The 26,242-nt window shown below is 47.5% G+C and overlaps 1 protein-coding gene across 1 annotated transcript in view; it reads right to left on the bottom strand.

Annotated features, from left to right (window-relative positions):
- Positions 1 to 26,242, bottom strand: part of LOC144692533 (pre-B-cell leukemia transcription factor 1-like) — a 724,336-nt gene that overhangs the window by 104,973 nt on the left and 593,121 nt on the right. Inside the window, exon 3 of the mRNA XM_078561505.1 lies at positions 8,884 to 9,143. Coding sequence (XP_078417631.1) covers positions 8,884 to 9,143 — 260 coding nt within the window. The remainder of the gene's footprint in view (positions 1 to 8,883; positions 9,144 to 26,242) is intronic.

Below are 26,242 nucleotides of genomic sequence, written 5' to 3'. Positions count from 1 at the left end.
ATCTTCATTTGAGGAGGAGTGTTGCTCCTCCCAGTCATTCAGACACGGGGGTTTGCTGTGTTGCTTGACCGCATTGTGCAATGCACGACATACTACGGCTATCCGTGTGGTGAGTACTGCAGAGCCCTCCCAGACTTGCCAAGGCAGAAGAAGCACATTTTGAACATGCTAATTTCTGTGCGATGAACACTCTGCTGGAGGTGTGGGCGCTGTGTTGTAGCAATCTTCGGCTGCGCTGTGGGGATGCCTCACTGGTGTCATCGACCAGGTCCCGAGGGCATTGCCCCTGTCATCCAAGATCCAGCGTCAACCTGAGCAAGGGCGTCAAAAAGCTCAGGGAGCTGTGAGCTCTGCAAGAGAATGAGTCATGAGAGCGCACCCTCTCCCTCTGCCCTTGAGGGTGTAGGAAGATTGGGTGTATGGAGGCCCATAGGATTCCACCAAGTGAACTGTGTGAAAAAGGTAGTTGGTGGTATGTGAACCCATGTGTCCATTGGTTCCATCCATACAGCTGCTGAGCAGTGAGATTTACCACCCCTCCCATTGTCTAGACCCAAAGTCCACCCACCTCACACTGGCCCCCTCCCACTTGGATCTGCACTCCTGGCAGCTACAAGTGAGGTTTCAGTGTGTGAGTGACCCTCGAATTGCAATCTGTGATCCTCCACACTCCCCCTATGAACATCCACTTTGTACCCATCACCCTTGACCCTCCCAACATTACTGTGCGCCTTTCCTCTGTAATCTATCAACCTTCCCCCCAACCCCATCACCCTGGACCTTGTCACCCTGGAAGTGTGCACGCCACCTCTTCGCTCTGAGCCTAACCTCATCCACATCAAGATTCCCCTTCTATCCCTACACCGTTCCCACATCGTCCTTACAGTTTCCATTAGATCCCGTGACCCAGCCTACGAGACCTTTGGATATCCTTACCTCAGACTGATCCTGCCCCTCCTACTAAACTGAACTCTCCCCTGTTCCCTCTGCCAGCCAGCACCCTGAGTTTAAGCCCCAGGACGCACATGTGCACAGCCTGACCGTGCCCTTTAGGCCCCCCCATTTTATTTATCTACACTGACTACACCCACCCACCTCCTGCCACACACAAGATGCCAGCCCTTCCCACTGTGCTTTTCCATACCCCAACCTTTACTCTCTCCCAGAGCTCCCTTTCAATCCACCATGCCCCTGAGGGACCCCACTCTCTGATCTCTCTTGGAGCTCCCTTTCACTCCTCCGTGCCTCTGACCCCAACCTCTGCTCTCTGTCAGAGCTCTCTTTCGCTTCTTCATGCCCCCGCCCCTAATATCTGTTCTCTCTTGGAGCTCTCTTGTGCCCTTCCGTGCCTCCACCCCCCAACCTCTGCCCCTCTGTCAGAGCTCTCTTTCACTCCTCCATGCCCCTGCCTGATCCTTCCGCCCTCCACTCACCCCTGACTTGCTGCTCCAGATCCTCCGTGCAATCTGCCATTCTCCTGCTCCCCTCCCTTGTGCCTCAGAGTTACCAAAGAAAACCACTCACCTCAAACACAACTGCACAAAGCCGAGTGGTGCACGCCAGCTTTATACAAATGTGAACCGGGTGCTGTGGTGCTCCCGTGTGCCGCTAACTTAATCTTGAAGGTGGGACTTAATTTCAAAAAGTTTTTGTAATGAGTATTCATGACGTGCAAATTGGATTGGGGGTGTGGCTATCTTATGAGGAAAGGTTGGACAGGCTGGGTCTGTATACATTGGAGTTTAGAAGATTGAGAGACGATCTTATTGAAAAATATATGATCCTGCGGGGACTTGACAGGGTGGATGCTGAAAGGATGTTTCCCCTTGTGGGAGAGACTTAGAACTAGGGGACACACATTAAAAATAAGGGTCTCCCGTTTAAGACGGAGATGAGGAGAATTTTTTTCTCTCAGGGGGTAGTGAGTCTTAACTCTATTCCCCAGGGAGTGGTGGAGGCAGGGTCAATGAATATTTTTAAGGCAGAGGTAGATAGATTCTTGACTAACAAGGGAGTCAAAGGCTATTGGGGGGTAGGCACGGATGTGGAGTTGAGGCCACAATCGGATCAGCCATTATCTTATTAAATCGAGGAACAGGCTTGAAGGGGCCAAATGGCCTATTCCAGCTCCTAATTCATATGTTCGCAAGCAGGAACCTGCCATGGGATAGTGTGAGGTCCAACCCGCCACTGCCATTCCCCTGACTTAATTTTTTATTCTGAACCCGCCATCATGATTTTGACATTTCGGCCTGTGTCTGGTTAACTCAGCCCACCAGCCACGTTTCCCGCTCCCAAAGTCTTCATTCAATTCCTGTCCCGGCTCTCTGCCCCTGTGGGCCCCTTTAAAATTGAACCATATCATTTATATTATCTCTCCTCATTCTTCAATCCAAAATGCATTCCTTCATACTTCACATCGGTGTGTAATAACTTGGGCAAAGCATTATTGAAAGGGCATTTGGACTTCATTAGGAAGTTGGTACACATGAATACTCTTCCCCCCACTTTTCTCTCCTCCCTATGCTCTCAATCCCAGATGCAGTCAAACATTAGGGAGTACTCCCAGTGTCTTGGCCAATATTCCCTGAGGAATATCCCCCAGTTAACACCATCTAAAGCAGATTCACTTCCAAACTGCTGATGGGATTTTGCTGTGTACAATTAAAATGGCTGCCACATCAGCTCGTGACAAGCCACTGCCCCACTGAGTCATGCACAGGAATGTGAAACACTTTGAGGCATTTCTGTCCAGAGTGATAAGGCACCATACAGATGAAAGTCTGCTCGCCTTTTAATTGCAATCGTCAAAAAGAAAGTGCTTGGCAAATCTCTTTTCATCTGCTCACAGACGCCTGACACATTGAGGTGAATCTTATTGAAATGCACCATTCTGTCATTTGTGTGTGTGTGTGTGTGCATTGTCACTGGGATCGAAACAGAATCTTGTCTTGCTTCAAACTAAAATTCATATTATGCTTTCATCATAAGAAACATTAAATAGGACAATGGAGATTATGAATTTAAAATGAACCTCTTTAACTGCAAATTGAAAAGAATTCTTCTGTCTCTGTCTGGATTAAAACAATATGCAAATACTGTACAGGAGTCTAATACATTAGAGACACACACATACCACACACACACACACAAACACTTTATAGAGGGAATGTGAGGAAGAACTTTTTTACAGAGTGAGTGGGAATGATCTGGAACTTGCTGCCCACACGGGTGATGGAAATGGGCACAAACAATGATTTCAAAAGGACCTTGGATGGGCACTTGGGGCAAATGAAGTTGCAGGCTTGCGGGGGTAGGCGGGGGAGTGAGACTGATTGGATTGCTCTACAGAGAGCCACCATGAGTCGATGGGATGACTGGCCTCCCTGTGCTGTAAGGTCTCTACGACTCTGATTTAAAGCGCTTAGTACACTTTACAATGTTAAAGGCACTATGTAAATGCAAGTTGTTGCTAAGCCCCAGCCATTCTTTGAAGGAAGTCATTCCATGTTGAATGCATCAGAGCTTCAGTCCTGTCTATTGGTGTGGATGTTTATAAAGACTTCACACACATTATGGTCACTAAGCTGTACAGTCATAACCATTGTTGTTCTGGATCATCCTGGTGTTGTGAAAGGTGCAATATGTGAGTAATATGAATTCTTTCTTATCTTTTTATTTGACATGTGTCTGGCATGAGCCTTGTCTAAAGTAGCAGCACTCTCCCCTGTGGGTCAGGAGGTGGTGGGCTCATACCTCACTCCAGAGACTCGAGCATGTAACCTAGGCTGACAGTATGCAATGATTGTCGCACTGTCAGAGAAGCTGTCTTTCAGATAAACAGACACTCTGTCTGTCTTCTCAGGTGTACAAGATCCCACAACACTGCTTTGAAGAAGGTCGTTCTGGGCAATGTTTATCCTACAATCACTAAAATAGATGACCTGTGCTCAGATTGGCTGTAGGTTTCCTCTATTATCACAGAAACTGCACTTCAAGAGCATTTCATTGACTGTGAAGATCTTTGTGGTGTCCTGAGGTCATGAAAGTTTTTCTTTCTTTTAAACAATAATAAAATCTGTCTTGTTGCAAAAAATTGGTGGCTCACTCTTTTTGTACATCAGAAGGAACACTGATTGAAGACATGTTAACATGCCCAGCCTTCCCACTCTGTAGCGATTGTGTGAGGCTGAAGTCATTCTTGTGTTCCAATTCCCCTATGGCATCATCCTTCCCTATCTCTGTAACCCCATTTACCCTAAAACCCTCAGAAAACTTTGCATTTCTTGAGCATCTTTGGCCCACCATTGGCGGCTGTGCCTTCAGCTGTCTTGGCCCCGAGCTCTGGAATTCCCTTCTCAAATCTCTCCGCCTTGCTCTCCATCGATAAGACTCCTTTAAACCTACCCCTTTAACCAAGATTTCTGTCAACTTCTTTGGTTTTGTGGCAAAATGTGTCTGCTTCTGCTCCTGCGAAGTGCCTTGGAATGATTTGTTACCTGAAAGAAGCTACGTGCAAGTTGGTGTTGTGGTCTCTGAGATTGAATTGCTGAAGAAATGGCCTTGGCTGCCTTATCAGAGGGGAGGTGAGAGTGACTGCCCTTGACATCAAGCAGCATTTGACTGAGTGACATCAAGGAGACTTAGCAAAACTGGAGTCAGTGGGAATCAAGGGGAGAAAACTTCGCTGGTTGGAGTCATACCTAGCAAAAAGGAAGGTGGTTGTGGTTGTTGGAGGTCAATCATCTCAGTTCCAGGATGCCACTGCAGGTGCTCCTCAGGGTAGCATCCCAGGCCCAACCACCTTCAGCTGCTTCATCAATGGCCTTCCTTTCATCATAAAGTCAGAAGTGGGGATGTTCGCTGATGATTGCACAATGTTCAGCACCACTCACAACTGCTCGGATACTGAAGGAGTCCATGTCCATTTGCAGCAAGACCTGGATAATATCCAGGCTTGGGCTGACAAGTGGCAAGTAACATTCGCGCCACACAAGTGCCAAGCAATAGGCATCTCCAACAAGAGAGAATCTAACCATTGCCCCTTGACATTTAATGGCATTACTATCACTGAATCCCTCGCTGTCAACATCCTGGGGTTACTATTGACCAGAAACTGAACTGGACTAGCCTTATAAATACTGTGGCTACAAGTGCAGTTCAGAGGCTATGAATCGTGTGACGAGTAACTTACCTCCTGACTCCCCAGCGCCTGTCCACCATCTACAAGGCACAAGTCAGGAGTGTGATGGAATACTCTCCACTTGCCTGGATGGGTGCAGCTCCCACAACACTGAAGAAGCTTGACACCATCCAGGATGAAGTAGCCTGCCTGACTGGCACCCCATTCTCCACCTTACACGTTCACTTTCTCCACCGCTGATGTGACAGTGACAGCAGTGTATACCATCTACAAGATGCACTGCAGCAATTCACCAAGCCTCCTTAGACAACACTTTCCAAACACATGACCTCTACCATTCAGAAGGAGAACGCAGTAGGTGCATGGGAACACCACCACGCGGAAGACCCCTCCAAGTTACTCACCATCCTGACTTGGAAATATATCGCCGTTCCTTCACTATCAGGTCAAAATCCTGGAACTCCCTCCCTAACAGCACTGTGGGTGTACCTACCCCACATAGACTGCAACAGTTCAAGAAGGCAGCTCACCACCACCTTCTCAAGGGCAATTAGGGATGGGCAATAAATGCTGGCCTAGCCAGTGACGCCCACATCCCATGAACGAATAAATGAAACAAAAATTTAATTTCACAAGAAAGAGTGTTTTGCATTTATTTAATGCCTTTCATTACCTCAGCATGTGCCAAAGCTTTTTTACAGCCAAGGAACCACTTGTCAAAAGTAGCACTGAACAGATATGAAGTGAATTATTCTGTGAAGAGCCTGACTCCTGGATCCTGCCACTTTTCTGCTGCTGTAAATCACAGTTTGAGATCAAGGCAGACTAAAATTGTCGTGGGTTGGCATGACATTCGTCTGGTCTGGTATCTTAGTGACTTATGACTTATGTTAAGAGTTTGTGAGTCATTGACCTCATTAAAATAATAGGTTGAGCAAAGTCATCTGAGCTCATTGAGCTCTGTCTGAACATCTCTACTATCCTCATCAGAAATAAACAAGGAACATACAAATTAGAAAGGGATACAGGCGCTGGAGAAAGTGCCAAAAAATTTAAAGGATGATATCAAACTGGGAAGTTATATCTATCAGGAAAGACTTAACAGGCTGGACCTCTTTTATCCAAGAAACAGAAGGCTGAGGGGTGACTTGGGACCGGTCTTTAAAATGCTGAAAGGGGTTGGTATGATAGACTGAGACTCATAGAATCATTGCAAAATGAAGGAGGCAGTTTGGCCCATCGAGTCCCTGCTGGCTCTCTGCAGAGTAATCCTTTGAGATGAGGTTTCGATTGTGGGGTTGGGGGCCCAAAACTGGAGGGTCATAAATATGAGATCGTCGTGAATAAATCCAACAGAGAATTCAGGAAAAGTCTGTTCCTGAGAGACTGGTTAGAAGGTGGAACTTGCTATCATACACAGTGAGTGAGGAAAATCACATAGATGCATTTAAGGGGAAAGTGGATAAGCACACGAGGGAGAAAGATATCTTGACAGGGTGAGATGAATTAAGACCGCAGGAGGCTTGTGTGGGACATTAACACCGGGTATAGACCAGCTGGCCTGGACAGTCTCTTTCATTGCTTTAATTTCTATGTAAACACAAAAATAAGAACCGAAGAATAGATTAGCAGAAACATCATTCTAAGAGCCAACATCGATTAGCTTGCAGTCCAGTAAGTCTGACTGGGACGTATGGGCATTGACTGTCTCCTGCAGTCTGCGTACCGGATGGGGTTTAGGATATATACTGTGAGACTTTAGCTTGTAACTCAAACAAAAATCATGGAACAAAAGGGGAAGAATGGAAAACCAATTATGAGACACCAATGAGACACAGGCTATGGAATCTGTGGCACTCCTTGCCAGCAGAAAATGTGTGTGACAGGTGGTGCACAGAAACTACCCCCACCTTGCACCCCTCCACCTGCTTGGCCAGGCTCACACTGTGGAAGTGCCCGACAATATCCCCAATACATTACTGCCTTTAGATAATGTATCAAACACAAACTCTGGGGCACCATTGTCTTGAGATGACATATCTGCTGAACAGTGACCAACACACAGGATTAAAGGGGTAATTAATAACAAATAGAACGGGCTGTGCCTTAAACTCTGAGCAACTACAGACTTAACAGTCCAGGTATCCGGCACGGACTGTGAAACTGAGGTAAAGGTATTTAAGGAACTGTGTATCCAGGCAAGATGACACCCTCAATGAGTTTAATGACAAGAGGCTTTCTTCTTGGTAAGTATCTGTGTGAGCCCCTGTGGTGATGGTAATGGTGCACAGAGGAGCAGAAAGAAGGCTACTTTGTATAAATAGAGACAGAAGCAGAGCTGGAGATTGACTGCAGCGGATTCCTGCCACAGGCTACACAGTGAGCGCTAAAAAGCTGAAACCTAATTGCCAGAGCAGATTTGAAAGACAGGTGAGAAAAACAGAAGGCAGTGCAGGAATAAAAATGAACACAATCAAACAGATTGTCAGGCTGGATTGAAGGAAAGCACATTTTCCCATCATTTTTGGACAATGGTTTTGAGCTGGATGAAGATTGTTCAATTGGTATTGACCTAAATCAGACTTTGGTGTTCCTTCCACCTTCCCAATAAACTGGAGTTGGTGGTAGACTGAAAATGTCCCAATAATAGTCAACTGTTAGTGCCGTTCCCTTTACATCCAATTCTGGGGTGTTTTGTATCCAAACATTCCATAGTCTTCTATGTTGCGCAGTACATTCTTCTTAGAGACTCTGAGCCATCCTGCAAGGTGAGGTTTAGTTCACTGAGTGTGTTGGCTATCCAATGTAGTCCTGGTCTTCCACATACTCCCTGCTCTGACTCCTTGGCCTGGCTAAAAGCTCCATCCATAAGCTGCACCAATAGGCTGCTGCTCAGGGACAGAGATACCCCATGAGTATTTACTTCAAGCAGGAGGGAGTGAGCCAATCTCTCCCATGGGAATGAGGAGATGGTTCCCATCACCCATCTCTCCTGTGGGAGCAATAAGGAGTTTCCCATCACCCATCTCTCCTGTGGGAGCAATAAGGAGTTTCCCATCACCCATATCTCCTGTGGGAGCAATAAGGAGTTTCTCATCACCTATCTCTCCTGTGAGTTCCAGGGGGAAAATGTCATCATTGTCCATCTCTCCTGTGTCACGCATGCTGCAAGTTCAGTGATAACACTCTTAAGTAAATGTGATACCAATTCTATCCACCAGCCCAGCGTCAGCATGGGCCTCTTAGAACTGTGTATAAAGGGGAGAGTGGCAATGGGAGAGAGGAACCTGGACTGCAATCAGTGTTGGCACCAAAGTATGACATGTTGAGAATGGCCCAAAATGCTGAGGTTATTGTGGAAGGCTGACAGTCCTAATGTGTGTTGATGATTGGTCATTTGTCAGTGACTGCAAGCCTAGATTGGTGGGTGACGGTGGACAGGGAGGGTGGGGGATGTGGAGGGAGGAGGGGTTTTCATGACTGGCTTCAGTGCTTCCTTCACCAGGTGTCTGCACACTCATGAGGGATAGCTGAGCAGTAACAGGGAGCCTGCTTATTTCCCATCTTGCTCCCCCCCCCCAACCCCCTCAACCGGGGGCACTGAGCGCTGCTCTAACTGGGACTGGCTAACTCTTGCACACTTGGGATTCCCCTTCCCAAGACAGAGGGGGAAGTGATTGATATGTGTTAGGTGTAATGGTATATGGTGGGGAGGGAGTAGTAGTCCCATTCTGACTTACCTGCTCGTATTTCTCCAGCTCAGTGTGGTAGATCTGCCGGATCTGGGTGAGCTTGGCTCTGTAGTCCGAGTGCTCGGCTGAGTTGTCGGTCGTTGCTCCCCCGGAGACAGCAGCGGCAGCAGCAGCAGCGGCGGCAGCAGCTGAAGCAGATCCCCCACCTTTCTCCGGCCCTGCGACACCCTCCGCCAGCAGCATGTTGTCCAGTCGTACGAGCTGGGGGTCCGGAGGCTCCTCTTCTTGAGCACCTCGGATACTCAACACTGTAAGAGAAGAGGGCAATGGTTAGAACATGATATCCAAGCTTCAGAGCACAGTCATGCCTTATACAATACAGGGAACCTGCAGGAGAGAGAGAGTCATAGAGTCCTGAGTGGGCCTAAGGCCGCCACTTTCACACCTGAAAAGCGTCCAGACTACTTCCCATTACCATGAAGGATAAGGTATCTAGAAAATTTGAGCAACAGGTGAAGCTAGCCCGTTTCACGCTGTTACTATGCAGTAGCAACACAAGTGATATTTTCCACTAACAGAATGCTGCTGTCAAGCCTAAAAGATGTACTGCCTATCACACAAATGAGTAATATGGTAAATTGAATTTCAGTGCTGGTGTGATGCCATATATGTGCGCCAAAGACTGGTGGATTGTATCAACCTTTGGCTATTTGCAATAGGCGGAGTACTGGCCACACTCAACCAGCCCGTGCTTATAAAACTCAGAACATAAAGCCTTATATTAGATGTGATTCTGCGATTGGACAGCACTTGCTGAACAATCCCAACTGTGCTAAGAATTACACTAACAACTAATTTAACATTATCATCTGGGTTCACAATGTGGCTCATTTATGTATGCCATAAGTTACATGTACACATAAGCATAAGGGCCTGTCCTCTGCAGCCAAAAGGAACATGTCCAGACATTGCACCTTTTTTGAATGAAACAAAAGTGTGGGGAACAATAGTTCCCTGATGCATTCTCCATAGCAACACCTCAACCAATCAGAGTCAACTTGCCAACCAATAAGCACCCTTTCTCATGCAGCACAAATTGTTCCTCCCTCTGAAATTTGGTATTCTTGTGTCTGTCCTGATGAGTGCAAGATGAAAAGCTTGAACAGCATGTCTCTTTTCTCAACAATACTCGAGAGTTATTATGGCACAGGAGGAGACCATTAGGCCTATCAAAGTCCATGTCGATGCTTCAGTCTGTCTCACTCCCCCACTCTATCCCTGTAGCCTTGCAAGTTTATTTCACTCATGTGCCCATCCCAGAGAGGACAATTGGCCAATGCTAGTTTTCCGACAATCATTTGAAATGGCCCAGAGTGACACGGAAGGGTCAGATAGACCATTTTTTTAAAGTAGCCTTGAAATTCAATGGGCATGTAACTTCACAATTCTCAGCTGCCGGCACCAAACTGCACTTGCAAGATGTGAGTGTCGGAGCTCTGGGTGCGACTCGTATTCCTAAATCTCTGTGCTGCACTCCCTGCAATCTTGGCTCCCCACTGGGAGGGCAGAATCACTCAGATTAACCCTGGGCCTGACAATGGGCTGGGAAACCAAGAGCAGGTGTGTAGTCAACACAGCAGAGTAGCAGTTTCTACCTCGCTCAGCACAGTCTCATTGCAAACAAGTTTATTCAGACTTCTTCATTCTTGTACTTGAATCCCCTTGCAGTAAAGGCCAACATGCCATTTGCCTTCTTAATTGCTTACTGTATCTGTGTCCCTCGTACCAGCACACCCAAGTCTCTTTGAACATCAACATTTACAAATGCACCTTTTAAAACCGAGGCTAACACAAGTTAGCTCACCTCATCTGGAACAGGGGAACAGATGTAATAAATTATCTCATTTCAGAAGGAAAAAGCTGTAAAAACTGCCAGCTGTAAATCCATCTGAGTTTGGGAAACAGAGATGGCCAATTCATGTTCAGAATAGTCAGCAATTTGTCAATCAGGTTTAGTAAGAGAGGGCACCAGTATATATCTATAATAGTCTAGTATACTTCACAGGAGCTGAGGAAGAAAGCCTCTGAATCTTTGCTTTCTGTCCTGCCGATGGAGTCAGAATATTGCTGCTCTGACTGTCCTGCAATTCCTGTTGCAAGGTCCACACTCAGAAGCCAGGGTCAGTTATAGTGATTTCCCCACCCCTGCTGATGTTTACTGTCAAAACTTATATCAGCTTGGCTCAGGGGTTATACTCTGACCTCTGAATCTGGAGGCTGCGGGTTCAAATCCCACTCCAGAGGCACAAACACATTGTCCAAGTACTGTGGGAGTGCTGCACTGTCAGACATGCTGTTTCCAGGATAAGGTATTAAACCAAGGCTCTGTCTGCTCTCTCAGGTGAATGTAAAATTTCCCATGGTGCTATTTTGAAGAAGAACAGGAAAGCATTTGCTGGTGACCAGGTCATTAATTATCAATCAAGATCCTGAACGGTATTGACAAGGTGAATGTCGAAAGGATGTTTCCTCCTGTGGGTGAGTCCAGAACTAGGGGGCACTGTTTTAAGATTATGGGTCGCCCTTTTAGGGGAGAGATGAGAAGAATTTTTTTCTCTCAGAGGGTTGTGCGACTTTGGAACTCTCTGCCTCAGAAGGCGGTGGAGACAGGGTCATTGAATATTTTTAAGGCAGAGGTTGATTGATTCTTGTTAGGCAAGGGAATCAAAGGTTATCAGGGTTAGATGGGAATGTGGAAATCGAAACACAAGGAGGTCAGCCATGATCTTATTGAATGGCGGAGCAGGCTCGAGGGACCGAATGGTCTACTCCTGTTCCTACTTCTTATGTTCTTATGTCACTAAAAGCAGGTTAGCTGGCCACTAACACACTACTATCTGTGGGATCTTGCTGTGCAGAAATTGGCTGTCGTATTTCCTACATCACAAACGTGACCACAGTTCAAAAAAGCGCTACAGTGTTTGGAAACACTCCGGGAACCCGCAGGCAGGGACAGATGCCAGCGTCAAAAAGTGCCCAACCTCACAAAAATCCTCTAACCAAGGTCACTGAAGAGCTGTTACCCTTTGGCACAGACCTTCCGAGGATCATCACTGGATTGCCACTCTGCTCCTACCTTTCTGTGCCACTCCGGAGATCCACATTGCTGGCCAGGATTTCTGATCCCGGCTTCTCCAGAACTCAGTGCCGGAGATATTTTCGGAGGGTCCTGGGGGATAGGGGAATTGCCCATCGGAAGTTCTAACTTCCCGGGCAATTCCCATGCAGTCAGTGCGTTGGGGTGTCCAAGCGTCCCGATGCACATCTTGGAGTGGGGGTGGGGGGGGTACATCCAGTCTCCGACGATCCGGAGAACAGAAGACCTGGGCTGTCATATCACTGCTGTTGATGACGAGCAGCCACCACGTTTCCCTATATAACAAAGTTTTGGAGTAATTAGTCCGGGACGATGCATTTAGAGATGTGACTGGGCATGGTACAGATGCAAGGACTTCCTTTATTCCATTTCCCATGGCCAATTGAAGCCTTAAATGGAGGCGACTGAGGGCTGTGTACCAGTGGACACCACGATCCAGAGCGTGTCAGAATATTCAGAAAGGAAGGGGCAAAAAGGAAGAGAAAAAGATCTCGTAATCAAAGCACAATCAAATTAAGACAGAAATGGAATTGGGGAAATGCAACAGAGTTAAACAATAACCCATTTCTCCCTGGCCAGGCCTTTGAAATTTTTGTGTATGTCTCCGCGACTATCCTGAAGGACAGCTCTTGCTCCATTGATTTGAGGGTTATGGCCCTTCAAGAACACATCCTTTATAGGGTTGGCGTCCGACATGACCACCTACCCCCATGAGGTAGGGAGCCAATTAGGCTCAAAAGGAACCTTGTGGAAGTTAAAGAGGCCAACTGGGAGTTTCTGGGATGGGCGGGGAGTTTAACTGCCTGAAGGTGGGCAGCCAGTGGGCAGGCCGGGGTGTCAGTGCCCCAAGAAGGACTAGAGGCCATCCTTGCCTGTCTGCAGGGGTGTAGCCAAAGGCAGGCTTGCAGAGAGATGGCACCCTCTATCCCACTCCTCCCCCACTGCCCCCCGTAGTGGTGGGCTAGCTGCTTTCTTGATTAATTTTTTTTTGAAAAGTGGCTGAGAGGGCAGCTTTCTGTGAGGCGTTGGCAGAATCTTGAAACTCTCTCCTGAAAACAGAACCAATACCAGATCAATTGCTGGTTTTAAAACTGAGATTGATGGATTTTTCCTAACAAAAGGTATTAAGGGACATGAGGCAAAGTCAGGTATTATAGAATTAGGTCACAGTCTTGCAGATCAGCCGTGATCTCATTGAACGGTAGAGCAAGCTCACAGGGCTAAATGGCCTCCCCCCTGTTCCTATGTTTATATGAGAGGAAATGCTGAGAGCTCTCGCACCATCACTGGTGCAGTCTATAATCACAGCATTGAAATCCAGTTTAAATGTAAGCTTCAGAACTTGCAATGGGAACACTGTGTCTCCTGCCAGTGCAAGTTGCCCACAATGATGGCCGCCGATACACGCCTGCACTTGTGCACTGGTCCATACATGCACAGAAAACCGATGACAGCAGCCCGATTAAAAAACATTTGGGAAGCATAACCACACATTTTGGTGGTGAGAATGAATGTTTGCAAGTTATTCCCTGGTGAGAATGAATGTTTGCAAGTTATTCCCTGGTGAGGATGAATGTTTGCACGCTAGAGCCACTGCGCAGGGGGTTTATTGTACGTTGTAAGGGAACAATCACAGGAATATGAATAGGTTTTCACTTGTTTATCTGTTTCAGTGCTATAAGCGCTTTTGAGGCTGTAATGAGTAAAGGTGCATGCACAGAATCTTCAAGTGTCAAAAACGCTAAAGATTCAGAGCCTCCCATTATTTCCACCTGACTCAGCAGCTTTAAATTTGGAAAGATGCCTGATAGGGAATGGGTGAAGGGATTACAGTATTTACTTGACAGGGTAAATGGGCCAGAGGTGTGGCCTTGTTGTCTATATAAGTATCACACTGAGGTTGGGGGGGTTCTGATCTTCGTCACTCACAATGGCATCACAGAGTGACGTGTGCCACTGCGCAATGCACCGCGCTGTCGGCAAACGCAGCCTAACGGGAAACATTGACAAAAGTGTGACAACAGGAAGCAAAGCTTTGCAGGCAGGAAGTAGGTGCTGATGTACGATGTTTCAATGCATATTTAATCATTAATAAAATTATAAAGTGAGGCAGGTCTGTGCGCGTTGCCTGTCTGTCAAACTGTAAAGAATCTCTCACACCGCTGATGTGTGGATGTGTGTCCCACTTTCACCTGATTGGCTCATATTCATAAACCAGCAGGCAAAGCACAATCAGTCTGCAGTGCACCCAATCAGCAAGCAGAGAACAGGAACCAAAACTGGCAATCCCGAGGATCAAATAAAAATTAGAAATCACAAATCAGCCAAAGTGACCAAGCAAAGAACTAAATCGTTCCAAATGTTCTGCAAAACGATTTTATCTGTCATTTTGTCCCTCAGCCATCTGAGAGTTAAAAAAAAATACAACATGGCCAACATGTGAAAACATTGCTAAACTTGCAGTAACTATTTGAAGCCAGCCACTAAAGTGCCCAAACCATATTTCACATGAGAGTTGTTAAGCTTTGTTTTAGGTTAAGGTTGCCCAACTCTGTTTGGACGCAGGCTGGGAGATTTGGTCACATGACCTCCAGCTGCCCCACCCCCACACTTCTGTCATTGATGACCCAAGGTGTCCATCCTCGTGACATTCTCTCCTCCTGGGAAGCGCATAGACTCTGTTACCCAATTGATTAACAGTGAAGAATCCCCCAAATGTCCTTTTCCTCCAAGATGCTATATTCTTATACAAGAAAGTTCAATAAAAATGTATTGAACGCCACCCCCCACCTCCCCCCCCACCCCCAACAACTCCGAGCTTTCTCCAGGATGGCTCGCAGCAGTGTTCTGGAAATTACTCTTCAATCCCCAGAGATCGCTCCTCAGTCCTGGAGGGTTTCCAACCTTTATAAACAACACATAGCCAGAGGCCTGGACCGTGAGGTCGCTTCTGAAGCTGATGTCTGAGTTTTTGTCCCTGAGTAATACCACTGTGGAGGGCTGCCACATTTCTGATAAGCCCCGCTGCTGCTGCTCTCTCAGGTATCCTCCCAATCAAGTTCTTCCTGGTCTTGCCCAGTTACCCTGAACTGTCCAGGCTCCGGAGGGAGGGAGGGGGTACAATTGTGTCACAGTAAATGAGTGGCCCTGGTGTTAAGTTACGGTAAGTTATGTAGCAAAATGCTCCTAATGCTATCAAGCAGCACATGATTCACTGTGACCAATGCTATATACAGCCAGATATACTGTCATATATTATAAATATATAAAACACACATATATACATTGTGCAAACATTTATATATACAAACACACACACACTGATCTTCTTAAGGTGCCATGCCCTCAGAGGGCATTGGCAGCCATGGATATCTTGGCCCATAGTATGTTTGGCAATCAGGTACTACAGTGGCTTGCCATTGCTTTCTGCAGATGGTTGACCAGGAATCTCTCCCACTCATACCACCTGCCATTGGTGTGTGTTGGAAGGATTTACAAGTTGATAATCAATCTGTTTGGACACATTATGAACACACCTTCCTTGGCCATCAAGCCCTGAAGTGGGACCTGAACCCGGACCTGCTGGTTCAGCGGCAGGTACACTGCCCACTGCGTCACAGGGCCTCCCATATATATACACATACTTTCTTTATTTACATACACACATTTACAGATTATCTATACCTTTATATCATACACAAATATTTATGCATACACACATGTTTCTATTTCTAAATAAATGTATAAATCGTTTTTCCGAAGAAGAATCATGTTAGATTTGAAATGTTAACTCTATTTCTCTTTCCACAGCTGCTACCAGACCTGCTGAGTTTTTCCAGTGCTTTGTGTTTTTATACTATATATATATATATATTGTGTGCACATAAAACAAGAGAGAATCTAATTATCGCCCCTTGATGTTCAATGACCTTACCATCACTGAATCCCCCACTATCAACATCCTGGGGCGGGGGTTACCATTGACCAGAAACTGAACTGGACTAGCCATATAAATACTGTGGCTACAAGAGCAGGTCAGAGGCTAGGAATCCTGCAGCAAGTAACTCACCTCCTGACTCCCCAAAGTCTGTCCACCATCTACAAGGCACAAGTCAGGGATGTGATGGAATACTCCCCACTTGCCTGGATGAGTGTAGCTCCCACAACACTCATGAAGCTGGACACCGTCCAGGACAAAGCAGCCCGCTTGATTAGCACCCCATCCACAAACATTCACTCCCTCCACTACTGACGCACAACAGCAGCAGTGTGTACCATCTACAAGATGCACTGCAGGAATTCACCAAGGCTCCTTAGACAGCACCTTCCAAACCCAAAACCACTACCATCCAGAAGGACAAGGGCGGCAGACAGATGGGAACACCACCGCCTGGAAGTTCCCCTCCAAGTCACTCACCATCCCAACTTGGAAATGTATCGCTGGAAAAACCCTGGAACTCCCTCCCTAACAGCACTGTGGGTGTATCTACACCACATGGACTGCAGCAGTTCAAGAAGTCAGCTCACCACCACCTTCTCAAGGGCAACCAGGGATGGGTAATAAATGCTGGCCCAGCCAGCAAAGCCCATAATCCCAAGAATGAATTTTAAAAATTAGGTATATGGAGATAGATACAGACACAATACAGACAGAGTCACACATGCACACACAAAAAGCATAATCACACACATACATACTCACACACAAAGCACACACAAATACACATGCACACAAAACATACACATACGCACACACACAGAGACGTGCACACCAAAAACACACACATACATACACACATGCGGACAGGCAGACAGACAGACAGACACACATACACACACACATACACACTGGGTCCCAACTGAGGGCCAGGGTGTGGGGAGTCCTGACTGGTGATTCCCAGTCCTGCCCATTCCCGGTGGCTAGAGGCTCACACCACCACCTGGAAGCTTTATGCTGCAGCTGGGCAGTGGTGACAGGAGCCCACCAGAATGGCTACAGATTGTTGGCCTCAGTGTCTTAATGAACCAGGAGAGCTTTTAGCCAATAGTGAAAGAGCAGGAATATGTTTGTGAATAAATTGAACATTTTAAGTTTCAAGAGCTATGAGAAACCACTCATGGGCAACATCTGCTTGCTGAGACAATCACAACCTACCATTTGGACTACATCATCTTGGGGATGCATAAACCAGCCAAACCAGTTTCCATTTCGTTACTGCCTCCTAATTAACCGAGAATGGCATCCCTTCATGACATTTCAAATTCCTGAGTGATCCCTCTGACCCTAGCAGTGCCCCGGGGCCGACCCTATCAACAGCCTTCCACCATCACTCATTTCGCTCAAGAAGACCAAATACACATTTGGTTATCTGGCTGACCATTTTCAGGAGGCAAATGGGGAAGGGGGGCCTCCAGGGTTGGGCGAGAGCTTTCCCATTTCTCCAGAGGCCACTCAGGCTGACAACCTTTTGACCTGAAAGGGTTTACTTAAGTAATAACACATCAGTCATTCATTCCACACATAACATGAGGAGCTCAAGGCTGTACGGTCAGTTTATTTGACTTGTTTAAGTGCAATTAAAGAGGTAGTGTGGAGCTTGTCAGGCTAGTTGTCACACTCTAACACACTGATGCATGTCACCACAATCTTATCTAGACAGTCACACAACTAGAACTAATAGATCAACTACAGAGCTAGTACAGAAACCGAATTCTCATAAGCATTGCAAACTCTAGTTACCGTAGATCACAGTGTATAAGGCAACCCCATTTTTTTTCAGTGTCAAAAATCATGGGCAGAATCTTCCGGTCGGCGTGCGGGGGCGGGGCCAACATGCCAACGCGTAAAATGGCACGCGGTGACGTCGGGCTTGCGTCCCGACAACATCGTGCGCCATCGCGATATTTCGTTTGGCGGGCGCACGCTGGAGTCAGCTGCACGCCCGCCGAAATGTTAAGGGCCTATTAAGAACATTAAGAACTCAATTAAAGTGCTCAAGAGCGCTGCCCGTCCAACCTGAAGGTTGGCGGGCAGGCGAAAAGCCCAAGCGGCCTTCGCGTTTTGCAGGGAACCTCGTCCACGGGCGGGATGAGGTTTCCTAAAGCTTTTATGAAACCAGTGAATACGTTTTCCCACTTTTACAAACATGTCCCAACTCATGTGACAGTCACATGAGGGGGCGTGTTTGAATAAATTTCTAAATCGATTATTTAATTCTTTTCATATCCACTCAATCTCCCTGAAGCTGGTTTTAGTCTAAAAATCGTAACATTTGCTAGCTCGCCAAATAACCATGCTGCAGTGAAGCCATTTGGAGTCAGTGGAAAACTGATGCGAGAATGGAAGAAGGAGGAATCCGCCCTAAAGATGATGCCCAAGACCAAATGAGTCATGTGAACAGGGACCAGCCACTGGCCTTATTCTGCAAAGCACATATCAGAATGGGCCCTTGAAAATGGTCAGAATGTTTTCACTGTCACCAGAAATGCATTGCACACATACACACTTAATTAGGCCAAATCAAACCGAATTCGGCAAAGGTTTCAGAGCAACAGCCATTAGGCGTAACAAAAACTAGAAAATGCTGCCAGGCCAGCTGAGTTTTTCAAGCATTTTCTGTGAAAGGATGATTCCGAAACTGAAAGTGCCAAATCTGATCCAGAGAGGGAACCTGGCAATGATGCCAAAGTCAAAGTAACTCGATGAATCTGATGAACCCTTTGTGTCAGATGCTGAAGGTGATGAATTTGATGGGTTTTAAAACACTTTCAATGTGGTTAAAGGTGTCTTTTGTAGAATTAGTTCACCCAATAAAACATGTCACGTGGATTTAATTTGAATTACCAATGTTATGTTTTCTTCTCACATTTCAAAATGGCGGCCACTCACACCCGCACCAACGGTTCACATTTCATGCTCATGTATAAGTTGACTCCCGTCCTTGGAAGGAGGTTTTAAAGCTACGAAACACTCCTTTCAAGTGAAGCACCATTTCACTTGCACTTCCCTCAATTTAGTCTACTGCATTTGCTGCTCGCAATGCGGTTTACTCTACATTGGAGAGACCAAACGCAGACTGGGTGACCGCTTTGCAGAACACCTTCAGTCTGTCCGCAAGCATGACCCAGACCTCCCTGTGGCTTGCCATTTCAACACACCACCCTACTCTCTTGCCCACATGTCCGTCCTTGACCTGCTGCATTGTTCCAGTGAAGCTCAACGCAAACTGGAGGAACAGCACCTCATCTTCCGACTAGGCACTTTACAGCCTTCCGGACTTAATATTGAGTTCAACAACTTTAGATCATGAACTCTCTCCTCCAACCCCACCCCCTTTCTGATCCCCTTTTTTCCAATAACTTATATAGAGTTTTCTTTTCCCACCTATTCCATTATTTTTAAATATATTTCCATCCATTGTTTTATCTCTACCTTTTAGCCTTTTTCGATCCCTTCCCCCCACCCCACCCCCACTAGGACTATCTGTACCTTGCTCGTCCTGCTTTCTACGCTTAATGTCACCATTAGCACATTTTTTAGCTAATATCACCACCGTCAACACCTCTTTGTCCTTTTGTCTATGACATCTTTTGGTTATCTCCACCTATCACTGGCCCTCTATCCAGCTCTACCTGTCCCAGCCCCCCTTAAACCAGCTTATATTTCACCTCTTTTCTATTTTTCCTTAGTTCTGATGAAGAGTCATTCGGACTCAAAACGTTAGCGGTGTTCCTCTCCGCAGAAGCTGCCAGACCTGCTGAGTTTTACCAGATATTTCTGTTTTTGCTTTAAAGCTACAAAGGTCAACTTATACACCACGATCTACAGTAAATGTATTCCTGGAGGTCTCATTACACGACTGCCAACCATCGACAGCCCTCAAACTTGCCAGTGGTCAACTGACGCCTCAATCACAGGATTATATAGGAAGAGGCCTTTTGGCCCATCAAGTCCGTGCCAGCTCTTTGGAAGAGCAATCCAGTTAGTCCCACTGAACAACAACAACTTGCATTTATGTAGGTGCCTTTAACACAGCAAAACACCTCAAAGCGCTTCACATTATCAAATGAGGTTAGAGGCCGAGGCATATTAGGTCAGATGACCAAAAGCTTGGTCAAACGTCAATAAGTATTTTAAAGAGTTGAAAATGGCTTTAGACTAAGGGTTAAGACAGCAGCAACGGATTCAGTCCATCGTCACAGTGTTCAGCCTTCCGACGGCAGTCAGAAAGAGAGTCATTTCTCTGTTATCTGATTGGGTGACGGACTGTCAGTCAAAGAGCCTTGCTTTCTCATCTCCAACATTCTGTTGACTAAAAAATGGAAGCGCCAGAAGAAAATGATTCAACTCCCACATGAGGTTGTTTAATTGCTCCTATGATTTTCCTCCTGGGATTTTCACTCGGACCAGTGCCCTGGAAACTCATCTTCAGTTCCTGGAGACTCCAGGGCAATCCTCGAGAGCTGGCAACTACTTTACTTCCAACTGCTAACCCGTGTGAAGCTGGAGTCGCTCTACAGGCGGATATTTCAGGGCCTGAGACTCTGCAGCGGTACAGACAGCAAGACTGCGAACTTGGCACTTGCCTTTTAATAAATGCCTGACATTGCAATAAAAGTGCCTTTAAAATGAAAGGAATGACTCCATACCAGCTCAGGAATAAGGTGGAAGGGAATGGGGCTCTGAGCCAGTTAGGGAGAGCTCGGCTGAGGCAACAGGAGGCTTCAATGAAGAAAAATGGGTATTGAGTTGGTTTACCAAAGTGGAGAGGTGGTTAGGGTTCGGGAGGGAAGTTTCAATGGGACTGAAATGCTGACCATCAGTGTTGGAACAAGGAGGGGAGGGGTGTGGGGAGAGTTTGGAGGAGGAGCTGCACACAAGGTCAATGTCAGAAACAGAGAGAGGAGGGACAAGCTGAAATGATAGAGTGAGACAGAGACAAGGATTTTGAATCGAGTGTTAAAGACAAGGAGCAGTAAGAGAATCATGGGCGAGTGTGTCTTAAAGCACAACATGGGGCCAGCAGCTGAGAAACCACATCCAGGCAGTATTCCGCCATCTCTACCTCACACAGAAATTAAAACACTGAAAAAGGTCCACGTTGGTCTTTAGCCTCCTAACAGACGGTTCTCCGAATTCCAAACTGTTCCCGCATCCCTTTACCCTCATTTCTTTCATTCATCTGTCCAACCTGTTTGGAAATGTTTACAAAGGGCTGTGTTACAATCACTAACTCAGACAAGGATTTCCACCCACACAACTCTCTGTCTAAAAACGTTGGGGTTAGTTCTTGGTCTTAAATCACTTCCAATTAAAGTGTTCAGACATTGCAGGGTGGGTAGAACTCTTGCCTCGGAGGCACACAGTAGTAGGGCTGACTCGCACTCCAGAGGCATAAGCACTAAAACCAGGCCGGCGCAGTACTGAGGGAGTGCAGCACTGTCACAGGGTCAGTACTGAAGGAGCGTTGCACTGTTGGAGGGATAGTACTGAGGGAACGCTGCACAGTCGGAGGGTCTCTACTGAGGGAGTGTTGCACTATAGGAGGGTCAGCATTGAGGGAGTGCTGCACTGTTAGAGGGTCAGTGCTGAGGGAGTGCTGCATGGTTAGAGGCTCTGTACTGAGGGAGTAATGCACAGTGGGCAGGGAAGTACTGAGTGAATTCTGCACTGTCGGAAGGTCAGTACTGAGGGAGCGCTGCACTGTCGGAGGGTCAGTACTGAGGGAGAGTTGCACTGTTAGAAGGTCAGTACTGAGGGAGTGCTGCACGGTTAGAGGCTCTGTACTGAGGGAGTACTGCACAGTGGGCAAGGAAGTACTGAGTGAATTCTGCACTGTCGGAGGGTCAGCACTTGGGGAGCACTGCACTGTCGCGGGGCAGTGCTGAATGAATGCTGCACTGTCAGAGGGGCAGTACTGAGGGAGTGCCCGCACTGTTGGAGAGGCAGTACTGAGGGAGTGCCGCACTGTCGGAGGGTCAGTACTGAGTGAATACTGCACTGTCGGAGGGTCAGTACTGAGGAAGTGCTGCACTGTCAGAGGGTCAGTACTGAGGGAGTGCCGCACTGTCAGAGGGTCAGTACTGAGGGAGTGCCGCACTGTCAGAGGGTCAATACTGAGGGAGTGCCCCACTGTCAGAGGGTCAATACTGAGGGAGTGCCGCACTGTCAGAGGGTCAGTACTGAGGGAGTGCCGCACTGTCATACAGTCAGTGATGAGGGTGTGCTGCAGTGTTGGAGGGGCAGTACTGAGGGACCACAGCAGTGTCGGAAGGTCAGTACTGAATAAATGCTGCACTGTTGGAGGGGCAGTACTGAGTAAGTGCTGCACTGTTGGGATCGACCGTATTGTGGGAGTGCTGCACTGTCAGAGGGTCAATAATGAGTGAGTGCTGCACTGTCGAAGGGTCAGCACCGAGGGAATGCTGCACTGTTGGAGGGTCAGTACTGAATGGATGATGCACTTTTGGAGGGGCTGTACTGAAGGACAGCTGCACTGTCGGAGGGTCAGAATTGAGGGAGTGCAACACCGGCAGAGAGTCAGTACTGAGGGAGTGCTGTACTGTCGGAAGATCAGTACTGAGGGAGCTCCGCACAGTCGGTGGATCAGTATTGAGGGAGTGCTGCACCTTTGGAGGATCAGTATTAAGGAAGTGCTACACTGTCGGAATGTCAGTATTGAGAGAGTGCAGCACTGTCAGAGGGTCAGTACTGCATGGATAATGCGCTTTTGGAGGGGCATTACTGAGGGAGTGCCGCACTGATGGAGGTTCAGTAATAAGGGAGTGCTGCACTGTCGAAATGTCAATATTGAGGGAGTGCAGTACTGTCGGAGGGTCAGTAGTGAGGCAGTGCTGCACTGAAGGTCAGTGCTGAGGGAGAGCTGCACTGTCGGAAGGTCAGTGCTGAATGAACGCTGAATGTTTGGAAGGGCAGTATTGAGGGAGCTCCGCGCGGTCGGAGGATCAGTACTGAGAGAGTGCCGTACTGTGGAATGGTCAGTATTAAGGGAGCGCTGCACTATCGGAATGACAGTATTGAGGGAGTGCAGCACTTTTGGAGGGGCACTACTGAGGGAGAGCTGTACTGTCCGAGGGTCAGTACTGGGGAAGACCTGCACTGTTGGCGGATCAGTATTAAGTGAGTGCTGCACTGTTGGACGGCCAGTATTGAGGCAGTACTGCACTGATTGAGGGTCAGTATTAACAGAAGGCTGCACTGTCGAAGGTTCAGTTCTGAGGGAGTGCCACATTGTTGGAGGGTCAATATTGAGGGAGTGCCACACTGTTGGAGGGTCAGTATTAGGGGAGTGCCGCACTGTCGGAGTGTCAGTGTTGTGGGAGTGCAGCACTGTCGGAGGGTCAGTGCTGAGGGAGTACTGCATTGTTGGAGAGTCAGTACTGAGGGACTGCTGCACCGTCGGAAGATGAGTACTAAATGAACACTGCACTGTTGGAGGGGGAGTACTGAGGGACTGCTGCACCGTCAGAAGATGAGTACTGAATGAACACTGCACTGTTGGAGGGGCAGTACTGAGGAACTGCTGCACCGTCGGAGGGTCAGTACTGAATGAAAGCTGCACTGTTCGAGGGTCAGTAATGAGGGTGTGCTGCAGTGTCGGAGGGTCTGTACTGAGGGAGCGCCGCACTGTCAGGTGTTCGTTACTGAGGAAGTGCCGCACTGAAGGTCAGTACAGAGGGAGGGCTGCACGGTGGGAGGTTCAGCAATGAGGGAGTGCCGCACTGTCAGAGGGTCAATATTAAGGGAGTGCTGCATTGTCAGAATGTTAGTATTGAGGGAGTGCAGCACTGTCAGAGGGTTAGTACTGGTGGAGTACTGCACAATCATAGGGTCTGTAATGAGGGAGTGCTGGAGTGTCGGAAGGTCAGTACTCAATGAGTGCCGCATTGTTGGAGGGGGAGTATTGAGGAAGTGCTGGACTGTTGGGGGGTCAGCACTGAGGGAGAGCTGCACTGTCGGAGGGGTCTGTATTGAGGGAGTGCTGCACTGTCGGAGGGTCAGTACTGAGGGAGTGCTGCACTGTTGGAGGGGTCTGTATTGAGGGAGTGCTGCACTGTCGGAGGGTCAGTACTGAGGGAGTGCTGCACTATCGGAGGGTCAGTACTGAGGGAGTGCTGCACTGTCGGAGGCGCTGCGTCCTGATGAGATGTTAAACCCGAAGGGTGTGTGGGAGCCACTGGTGTGCTGGACAGAAATGATCCCTCACCAACCATCACTGAAACAGATAATCTGATCATTATCCCGTTGCTGTTTGAGGCACCTTTCTTTGTGAAAATTGTCAACCTTCCTAAATTACTGAAAAAAACACTTCAAATTATTATAACATTGGCTTTGATGCGCTTTGGGACTTTCTGATGTTGTGAACTCTTCGTATAGATCGACATCCCAGTACTTGTGATGAGATTCAGTCCAATTCCACCCTAGATATTGATCCAAAAGTTTAATTGGGAGAGTGTAAATCACACTAGCAGGCTGCCTGTCCCGCATTCTCCATCAGTTCTCTGTCCTACGGCAGGTATCACCCACTTTACCCTCCTTATTGCAGTGGTGGGGCCAGGAGGCAGCTCCCAAATCTGCCCCAGCTGGAATAGGGATCAAATCCCATGCAGTTGGCATCAACATGATCCACATCGGCCGTCCAGTCAACTGAGCAAACCAGCCCCTCCCAAGGGGCCCCAGTTGCTATGGCATCTTGTTGTAGCCTGAAGCTATGGGTAGTGATGTTAGAGGCTCCAATGTTCTTCCCATTACATGGCTGATCAGGAATCTCTCCCACTCTTGCCATGGGTGAACGTTGGAAGGATTTACAAGTTGATACTCAGCGTGTTAGGCCACATTATAAGCACACCTTCTTTGGCCGTCAAGTCCTGGAGTGGGACTTGAACCCGGAGCTTCAGAGGCAGGGACGCTCCCCACTGTACCACAAGCCCTCCTCTGTGCTATATTATACAAACAGATATTGAAAGAAGAATAACTTTGAGGGAACGAGAGCTGTGCTAACAGGCTATGGTCAAAAACACACTCATGTGAAATAAAACTTGGTTGCACCCTCACCTCTCAAGTTGGAAGGTGCCTGAGTCCAGGCCACACCCTGGAACTTGAACTCAATCTGAGCCAACACTCCAGTGATTTACCTCGGGTTGCACTGCAGGAGGTGCCATGTCTCAGAGGAGACATTAAAGTGAGGGTCTGGCAGGCTGCTCCGGTGAGCGTCGAAGTTCCTCATTTGAAGACAAGCAAGACATTCCCTCAGTGTCATGGCTAACGTTGCTCCCCACTCAACATCCCCACCAAAAACAGATGAAGTGGCTACTCCTCTCACTGCCTGTAGAGTCACACTGGGCAAAATGCCTTTACGTACATAACCACAGGGGCTGCACACCAAAGTAATTCATTCTATGCCAAGTATCCAGTGGCCCTGCTATCGATTCACTGGGCTGTATCAGGACCCTTTCCTCACTTATAAATCTCGAGTGTCAGCTACTGACAATCGGATGTTGTTCATAAACTGTCTAAAATTTATCTGTGACAATCGGTGACAATCGAAACCCACTTGAGTTGACTGCAAGCCTAGTTCTCTCAATCGAACTCAATTCCTTATTCTCACAATGCTCTTTCCTTAACTTCCACTCTCTAATACTTTGCTCTTCCATACTGTTCACCAAGCTGTCCACCTGTTTTCTCTCTCTGTCTGTTTGACCCTCCACTTTGCCTCTTCTTCACTCAATCATCTCCCGTGCTTCCTCCCTCTCCTGCCCCCTCCCATTCCACTCACCATCTCTGAAACTAGGTTTCCATTTTGTTCCCGCTCTCCTGTTTCCTCTACCCTCTGGTGTACGTTTCTCCTCCATCTCTTCCATGTCAGTCTTTTCTCCATCGCTTTCCTCCGACACGTTTTCCACTCCTCTCCAGAACTCAGCCATTTGTGAAGTTATTGCCTGCAGCAGCTCCCTGGCTCCACAGCAATAAGATGCCTCATTTAGCATTTGAGCCAATTGCTCATTTTCACTTCAGGGCAGTAGCAGCCTGAGAAGTACCCATGACTATTCCCATTCTTTTGGATTTGCCATCTCCTTTTTTTCATGTCCCTCGCTGATTTATGTTTCTTTTTCTCAACTTTAACTAAGTCCCGAACCCATCTGCCAGCCTAGGATTCACAGCAAAGGAAACAGGCCATTCAGCCCAACTAGTCTAGGCCAGTGTTTATATTTAGCATGATCCTCCTCCCA

This window comes from Cetorhinus maximus, chromosome 17 (assembly GCF_964194155.1).
Source record: "Cetorhinus maximus chromosome 17, sCetMax3.hap1.1, whole genome shotgun sequence".
Lineage (NCBI taxonomy): Eukaryota > Metazoa > Chordata > Chondrichthyes > Lamniformes > Cetorhinidae > Cetorhinus > Cetorhinus maximus.
This window is presented reverse-complemented; position numbering and strand designations above follow the sequence as displayed.